We start from the raw sequence: 9,592 nt of genomic DNA, 5'->3' as shown, positions 1-9,592 counted from the left end.
AATACTGAAACTATGACAGAGTTAAATATAATAGCATATTTCAAATATGAAATATTGTATTATTTAACTGGATTAGTTTTTTTTTTAAATTAAATTATAAAGACTATTCTTGAGGTCTGGTAAAATTATAAGGAATTTTCTAATATTTCAAAAATAGCAATAACTATTCCTGTTGTTAAGTAAAAGGGTAAAATAACAATTTACCCTTCATTTTTTCTCCTCTCTCCTCTAATTTAAAAATAAAATAAATAGAGAAATAATCCACGCCAACATGAAATCCATTGGGTTCATCATCGGCCAACAATGGCCCTAGTGAGTTTCGTGTTGGCATGCGGTGAACCTATCTATATTCATTGCCTACCTTCATCTCAAATTCAAATTTGAGTTTGGAAAAGAAAGTGAGAGAGAAGAAGAAAAATAAGTAAAAGAAAAGAAGAAATCTAGGTTTCACCACACTAAGAGAAACTGAGAGAGATTGAAGGGAAGAAATTTAAGGAAAGATGATGTCGAGTGATGGTAGTGAACGGGTCAATGATGAAGGGAGATCGATGATGAAGTTTGTAGCCATGAAAGGGAGGTAAGAGAGAAATAGAAATAAGGGAGAAGAAAGAGAAAAATGTTTTACATATGTAAGAGTAATTTGATTATTTTCATAAAGTTTAACAGTTTAATTAATAGGAATAGAAAACTTATAATATAACATTAAACCTTAAATGTATTTATTGTATTTTTTCAAGCTTCAAGGGTAATTTTTACAATTATTTTAAATTTCAAATGGTCAGGTGTAATTTGTAACTATGGGAAAATATCCATCTTGAACTTCTACTCATCGAGATTTGTGAAAAATGAAGTAGATAGGGGTATGAGGTGCCTCTTCCGAGGGCCTTTCAATATTTAAGTTAATCTTTTGATAAGTATAGGAAAACTAAAAAAGATTATAGTTTGAGTAGAATTTGTGTCTTAACTCGATCGAAGAAATAATCACTTATTTATAGAGACTGAAATTGACAGGTGAATGAGCATTTACGTCTTTTGGATCATTTGTTTTAAATTTTTAGACAAAGACATAGAAGGTAGGTTTGACACATTTTTAGACTTAGAAGAGATCTCAAGAAGAATCTCCTGTAAGTACTTGAGAAAGGCCTTCGAGACAGTTTCCTAGAGACAATTTTATTGGAAAAGCCTTGTAGATTTCCTTTTTTAGGCTTCTTTCTCTTACACCTATTTTAAATTTGAACACAACAATTATTACTATATTATTATTATTATTATTATTATTATTATTATTATTATTTATTTTGATTTCATATTGAAACATATACAAAATTATATATATATTTTTACAGTTCATAGCTTGATTTAGTTCAAACCATTTTTGTGGTTTGGTTTAATTAGATATGATTATAAAAATTCATATAACTAACATTACGTAATAAGATGAAGATTTAATATATTTTCTTGTTATAATTTAACTTCCAAAGTCTTACAAATCATGCCCCCAGATCTTTGGAAGATAGTAAATCTAAACATTCCCAAGGGAGGCTTGAGGAGGTGTTATTCTAACGAAGCTAAAAGGAATTTCAAAACCACAAGGGCAGTGGCATAGCATGTAAAAAAAAGGTAAATTATATCGAATTCTCTTACATTTAGGGTTATGTGTAACTTATTTTATGTGCTTCCGATTGCATAAAAAAAATTCCTTATATTTTCAAAATGTTGCAATCAATCACAATTTGTTAAAATTTTACTTAATTTTGTACAATAATCTACATACAAAATATAAAATTTTACATACAAAATTTCAGTATATAAAAGAAATACATAATTTTGTATTAGTTAACCAATAAATTGCACAAAATTATGTAAAATTTTAACAAATTGTGACTGATTGTAATATTTTGAAAGTGTAAGGTTTTTTTTTTTTTTTTATATAATTGAAAGCACATGAGATAAATTACACATGACCCTAAGTGTAGGAGAGTTTCATATAATTTATCCAAAAAAATATGAAAACATTTAAACACCTTATTCATATGCATTATACAATAATTTAACTTAAATAAGGAGGATGATATTTGAAGTATATAGACATAAAATACATTTTGAGCATTTATTAAATGAATATGTAAATAAAAAATTGGGCGATCCTTACTAAAGAAACACACGAATCATTATTAATTCTTTATTATAAGCAATTTTACTATGTTTTAGGCCTTAAACTTCTAAATCTTTTGATGTAAGGTTACATAAAAGGGCGTTTGACTCAAACGTCTTCTTTGGTTGAAAGGAGTTTATAAACTCTTAAAAGAGCTTAAGTTTTTTGTTATTTTTTTGCCAATACCTTCTTTAAAATCTACAATTTGCAACAAAATGATTGAAAACATATAAACTTCCTTAATTTAAACCAAGGAAACATCTTCTAAGATGTGGTTTGTTAGCTGTTCTAATAATTTTATTTAAAAGTTATTATTTTTATTTTTTTATAAATAACTTATTAATAGAGTTGATATGTTACTCGATGCGGACTAACAAGGGGATATGTTGAGCTTCAGCTTTCCCATGGGGCTCACATCCCCTCTTTTAAATTATCTGTATCAAATAATTATTATGTTATTCGACGACGCTATCAATATAACAATTATAAACTTATTAATTATATAAAAAAGATTATAACTTTAACAAGTACAAACTAAAGTATATTTAGTAAAAAGTATATTTAATGTGCTTTATTTTTAATATTTTAATACTTTTATTAATTAGTAATAAATATATTATATTTTAAAATATTTCTATGAATTAATAAAAGTATTAAAAATAAAATAGATTAAATGTAGTTAAACAAAAGTTAACAAAACATTTTCTTAAAATAAAAAATGAAAAAAAATCTAAAACTAGTAGTAAACTATCATAATTTAAAAGTAAGCCAATCAGCCCCTCAGAAAGAATGTGAGAGTTGCCAGACGAGTGCATTTAAATTTGATACGTGAAGAGGGACAGCGTGCGGACGACAGATTGAAAGAAAACAGGTTGCTATTTATTAATTAATTAGTGAAAGAAAAACAAACTTGCGAAGAGCGAGGAGAGAGGAGAAAGGAGCACGGCGGAAGGCGTGAAGACCACGCACAGAGGGCACCGGTGAGAGATGAGAGCCCGCCTCCTTCCTTCTCCTCGGAAACCCCGAATTGCAAAACAAACCCCCCCTCTCCTCTCTCGCCATTCAAAAACCATTTATCACACCCACCCACTGACTCATCCATTTCCCTTTCGCTTTGCTGTCACTTCCTTTTCAGACCCCCCTCAGTTCTTCTTCTCTCTCTTCGATGCCCTAATCTCTCTCTCTCTCTCTCTCTCTGTAGGTTGGTAGTGGTTACTGGTTATGGCGGGGACTATGCATGCGAAATCGGACTCTGAGGTGACGAGCCTGGACGCCTCGTCGCCTCCGCGCTCGCCTCGCCGTCCGCTCTACTACGTGCAGAGCCCGTCGCAGCACGATGTCGAGAAGATGTCATACTACGGCTCAAGCCCCTTCGCCTCTCCGCCCCACCCCTACCACTGCTCCCCCATTCACCATTCCCGCGAGTCCTCCACCTCCCGCCTTTCTGCCTCCCTCAAGAACCCCGCCGCCTGGAAGAGGCTCCACCGCCGCCACCCCCGCGCCGGCGATGACGACAGCGATGACGACGACAACGACTCCCGGGGCTCCGGCGGCCACGCCATGCGGTTCTACGCGGCCTGCTTCGTCCTCGCGTTCGTGGTTCTGTTCACCATCTTCTCTTTGATTCTGTGGGCTGCCAGTGCTCCTTACAAACCGAAAATCTTCGTCACGGTTTGTTCCCGATTCGGTTCTCATCCGGGCCGACTCACTGCGTTGACTCGGTCTGCTTTCAGTCAAAGAGGCCGAGTGAACTCAGCTCACACCGAGTGCATTGACTCGGAGGCGACTAATTGATCCCATTTTATTAATTTATTATTGGGTAAAATTTCAAAAGTGTAATTGAGTTTCGGTTGCCTGTGTTGCAGAGCATGGTGTTCCACAGCTTCAACCTTCAGGCGGGCATTGATCAGACGGGGGTTCCGACCGACATGCTGAGCCTGAATTCGACGGTCAGGATCTTCTACAGGAACCCCGCAACTTTCTTCGGCGTGCACGTAACGTCTACTCCATTTGAGCTTTTCTATTACCAGCTCAGGCTGGCTTCTGGACAAGTTAGTAGTCCATTTCCCATTCCAAATCTTTGCTACCATTCCATTTTCAGTATTGGGTTCCTATTGATGGATGCATTCTCATTTTGAAATGTGGCAGCTGAGCTGTGTGTTAATTAGTACTTGGTTTCAGCCCTTTTTTGCTATGAAACTGGCAAAATGGTGGTCCTTATGATGTCAGGGTATATGGCATTGGTGAGTGTGGTTCTGCCAAAGAGCTGCTGAATACAGATTCATTTGTATGTTATTTTTTCGAGGCTCAGGTGGGGCCAACTTGACTGCAGCTTACATGGCTGGCTTTATACGGGGATGTGGGTTCTAATAGGTACAAATAAATAGATTTTGGGAAAGGGAAGGCCCAATCGGTAATGGCTGGCCTAAGTAGAGACCATGTAAACACGGAGAGTTGGCTCACCAAGCTTTCTTTTTTAGGCCATTATTGACCGGGAGAGAGTCCAGACACTCTGTGCAGACTTGAGTTGGTCCTCGCTCTTGGCCAATGTGGGATGGGCAAAGTTTGTTTCTTTTTGATAGGTAAAGATTTGGGAATTTAAAAAGGGACTTCTTGTCTTGCAGCCTTGAATTTAATTCCAATATTATGATTGAATTTGATGGTCCGCCTGTAATTTAATTTATTATATATCAGAAGGGGGTACATGATGGGAAATATGAAAGATCATCAAGAATTGGATGGAGGGTGCATCTTGTGGGATTAGCATGTTAATGACTCCGTTCAAGGAGGGTTATAAACCATTAATTGGTTTGCTATTTCGGTATGAAATTTAGGAAAATTCTAAATGTTGTGTTTGTGGACTGCATGGCTGTTACATGCAGTATCTAACACGGTAAGTGTCGTGGAAGAGAACATTAATTTTGTCTTGGCAAAATGGTCATTGTGGTTCAAGTTTCTATATATAGCAAACAAGGAATTATTGTTTTCACTGTTTTTTTCCTAATATGTAAAATGTAAAATATAAATGTCCTTGTAATTGAAAAATGAAGATGAGGTTTCTATTTTCATATGCTAAAATATGTTTAATGTATTGATGTGTTCTTGATCTGTCACGTGTTTTACATGTCCTGTTGTCCACATTTGTCCGTATTTATGCTTGATGTGCTTGTTGCATCCTGCCGTGATCTTGTATTGTCCATTGTGTCAAAAACTCAACTTCAACACAAATGTTCGATCTTTGATTACACATTTATTCGTTATTGTTCTTGCCCCAGAGGCTAGGGACATGCTAATTAAATGTATTGCTCCTACGCTTTGGTTCTATTTATTGTCTTCTCCCCAATGCTCATTTTCTGGTGGTTGATGCTGATGTTGATCCGGTTCCTTTACCTTCTTGAATTAGATGAAGAAGTTCTATGTGACAAGGAAGAGCGGGCACGCAGTTGTCACTGTGGTTTCCGGGAGTCAGGTGCCATTATATGGGGGAGTTCCGCTTCTTAGTGCAGCTAGAGATCACCTCAAGAGCATATCAGTGCCACTTAATCTGACTCTTGAAATCAGGTCAAGAGCCTACGTCTTGGGAAAGCTAGTTAAGCCCAAGTTTTACAGGCGAATCATGTGTGGAGTCACTCTAAAGGGAAACCATCTGGGCAAGCATCTCCATCTGACTGACTCTTGTGTCTACAGTTAATGATAAGTATATTATATGTCCTTTTAATAAAGTGGAAGTTATGAGATACCATCAAATTCATTTACTCTCCTTTCTATTATGGAGTACATACATATATAGTGTTTGATGGTTACAAATATCCGACTTCCATTAAAGTAGTGAGATGCCTATTTGTTGGTTATGTGGTACATACTTAGGGTTTGTTGGTAGATTGTTAGACTTCCATGAAATGCAATGCATATTTGGTGGTTGTACGGTTCCTAACATCCTAAGCATCTCTGGCTCAGTGCCGTATAGCATTGTTCACGGTAGAGCGTAAATCCATTTTCGAATACAAGGGGTTGCTCTTCGTGCTTGATGTTGCAGCTTGTCTAATGAAGATTATGTTCCTGGCATTCTGCATGAGTTTTAACTTGTTCTTGTAACCTCTGCGAAGTTGTAACAATTTCTGTTCTGTATTGGTTTACCATATGGTTATATAATTAATTCACTTAATTGGATCTCTTAACAGACTGCATTCTTTGTGCTGCAAATGTGATGTATGTGCTACATATTTGAAATTTATTAGTATTGTAGAATTAAGGGGGCGTTTGGTACAGGAGAAATTTTAACATTCTTGGAATGTTAGGTTGGAAATTTGTATTTCCATGTTTGATATAACTTTTTTATAAAAAGAGGAAATAGGATTTTTGGAAATGATTTTTAAGCAACTTTCTTACAAAAAGATTACCATGAGGGGTTGAGAATCTGAACTTGGAAATGTTTTTAACATATAAAAAAAGACTAAAACACCCCTTACCCTTTTATAATTTCATACAAATATATTATATATTAAATATAAAAATATATTATAATATATTTATATTATTTATTATAAAATATTATATATATTGAAGTAGATATTCATATAAACATATATATTATGTATATATATACATGCATATATATACATAATGTGTAAAAAAATAATATTTTTTTTATTTTTTAAAGATATTGTGGGTCTCAATATTTTATATAGTAAAAGAAATTTATTATTTTTAAATAAAAAATTAAATAAGGATAATTTTGAAAAAAGAACGTGAATTTTTAAGAATGTTACATTTAAACTAAACATAGGAATGTAAAATTCTTATAAAAGAATACTCAACATTTATGAGAATGATTAAATTTATTCAAATATAAAATTGCATAAATCTTGGGAATAAAATATTTTCAAGAACATTTCCAAAAATTATGAATCACAGAAATTTAAAAACTTCTCCCGTACCAAACGCCCTCTTAGAGTTGTGTTGAATTAACCGAAGAAAACGCCTGGAAAACTGCACTAGTTGGAACATGCCGAGATCAACTCAATAAGTTAATGCAAGTTGGTAAAGCAGTTGCAGAGGGGAACCAAATACAGGACATGCATCGATCAATTCTCCCCATCCTTGATGTCATCTTCTTTGCCATTCTTGTGGCGATGCCCGGCCAGCTTCTCCTTCGTTTCCCCTCCCGGGGAGTTGCCATCTTCGAATACAAAATTGACGACTGTAATTAAGTAGTGGAATTGCAATGGAGAAGAGAAATTACCGAGCTGGAGTGGGAACATGAGCGGTGAAGCTCTTGCATTTGATCACTTGTCAGTGATTTGGGTCGCTCTGCCATGGTCACATCTGCCTCTAGTGGGTGCTTGCTTTGTGTCGCTGGCATGACCCTGCTGTGGGCAAGCCAAGAAGAATATTGAGAGATTTAAGACAAGTGAATATAATATAAATGGGTTTGAATATTGGCGGTGTTGTAATAAGTTGTTGGAAAGAAGAGTGATTGTTTATTTAAAACAACAAAATAAGCCGTTACAGTGTTAGGTATAGGATCTTTCTTCTTCTTAGGACTAGAGCATTTCTTATAATTTTTTTTTTATTTCATATATAATTATATATATATATAGATATAAGGTTGATTCTTCTTTTGTGTTGAATGACGTTACATTTAAAATTTTATATTGGGTACTCATTACATGAGAGAGAGAGAGATGGGAATTAAAAATTAGGTAAGTTATCTAATTGGTAATGAGATGGTAATAAGAATAGAGAGAGAGAGAGAGAGAGAGAGAGAGAGAGAGAGAGAGAGAGAGAGAGAGAGAAAACCAAAGTGAGTGAGTGAACGACCAAAAGATTCAAACACCAATTCCAATTGGCATGCACGGTGTTTGGGCCGGACTTTGCTGCCCAGGAGGAGGGCCCACCGAATTCAGGCCGTAAGCCCCAGTTGGATGAGAGGCGTTCGGATCTCAAACGCCGACCGTCGGCATGTCTCAAGTTAATTGAAAAGCGATTCATACTTTAAATATATTTAATTTAAGTAAACTTAATGTATACTTATTGAATTTTAAAAATATAATTATTTATTTATTGAATTTTGAATTATTGCTACTTATTCACTAAATTTTGCTTATCATTAATCATTCATCACTTATTATATCTTGCAAATAGAAAATGTTCACGTGACTAACGAAATTTTAAAAAAATTAACAAACACTCACTGAACTTTAAAAATATAACTACTTACTTATTGAATTTTGTTCAACATCAACAATCCATCACATATTACATCCCCATCTGATTTTGTAAACAAAAAATGCCCACGTGACTAACGGAATTCGAAGTGGCCTAATTAAATTCTTATTTTCGATTAACTCAGCTTTATAAGTAGTGGCAGTTGTCACCAAACTTCTTGTCGCCACTGCCTTTCCACCTCATTTGTCGCGCGCCACTCGTTGCTATTGGAAAGAGAGAGAGATATGACTTTTTCGCTGCCACCGCCTGGTGCCCCGCCTCACAGCACCTCGTCGTCGCCTCGTTGCTACTAGAATAAGGGAAGGGGAGAGAGAGAGAGAGAAAGAGAGAGAGAGAGAGAGAGAGAGATAGAGAGATATGGGGTGCTGTTAAGTTGGCTGAAAATAAGGATTTGATTGGGCCACTTTGGATTTCGTTAGTCACGTGAATATTTTTCGTTTGCAAAATCAGACGGTGATGTAATGGGTGATGGATGGTTGACGTTGAGTAAAGTTCAGTGAGTAAATAATTACATTTTTAAAGTTCAATGAGTGTTTGTTAAATTTTCTTGGATTTCATTAGCCACATAGGCATTTTTCGCTTGCAAAATGTAACGAGTGATGGATGGTTGATGTTAAGCAAAGTTCAGTGAATAAGTAGTTACATTTTTAAAGTTCAATGAGTGTATGCTAAATTTACCCTATCTAATCTACTCTATTTATAGTTTGTAAAGTGATTTATTATAATTGTGACTCATAATTCAAATTATTTTGAGATTGGAATTTCTAATTCGATCATGATTAGGACTTTGAATTTGACTATGATTAAAATATCAAATTCAATTATGATTGAAATTTATCTTAATTAAAAATTTACCCTCTTAGCTTATATTTCGATCAATATATAATTTTTTGTGTATATTTACATATGAGTTTTAGGTTTATAAAGAGGTATTTAATACCCTAGAATTAATTGTAATTATATCACTATTATTATACCAATATCATCACAGTGATATTTTTTTAGTTTTACCTATGGAATTTTTTTCGATTTGGGTTGTAAAAAAAAATAGACACCCAAGAAGGGTGAATTAGGTTTTCAAATTTTTTTCTTAATTTTAAAGAATTTTTGAATAAAACAATTTGAACTTTTTCAAAATATGACACTAATGCTTTAAATATAACTTTAACAAAAAAAATGATAAGTGTAAAATAAATTCAACACAAAAAG

The 9,592-nt window shown here is 34.4% G+C and overlaps 1 protein-coding gene across 1 annotated transcript; it reads left to right on the top strand.

Moving 5' to 3' along the window:
* Positions 1-3,078: 3,078 nt before the first annotated feature.
* Positions 3,079-6,006, top strand: LOC127801264 (uncharacterized). Its single transcript, XM_052336206.1, has 4 exons — positions 3,079-3,135; positions 3,357-3,826; positions 4,021-4,206; positions 5,559-6,006. Exons 2-4 carry the CDS (start codon positions 3,377-3,379, stop codon positions 5,844-5,846), a joined length of 924 nt encoding a protein of 307 aa, XP_052192166.1. The 5' UTR covers positions 3,079-3,135; positions 3,357-3,376; the 3' UTR covers positions 5,847-6,006.
* The last annotated feature ends 3,586 nt before the right edge of the window (positions 6,007-9,592 follow it).

Source organism: Diospyros lotus, chromosome 5 (genome assembly GCF_014633365.1).
Source record: "Diospyros lotus cultivar Yz01 chromosome 5, ASM1463336v1, whole genome shotgun sequence".
Classification (NCBI taxonomy): Eukaryota; Viridiplantae; Streptophyta; class Magnoliopsida; order Ericales; family Ebenaceae; genus Diospyros; species Diospyros lotus.
The sequence above is the reverse complement of the archived record's forward strand: the minus strand, read 5'-3'. Positions and strand labels throughout refer to the sequence as shown.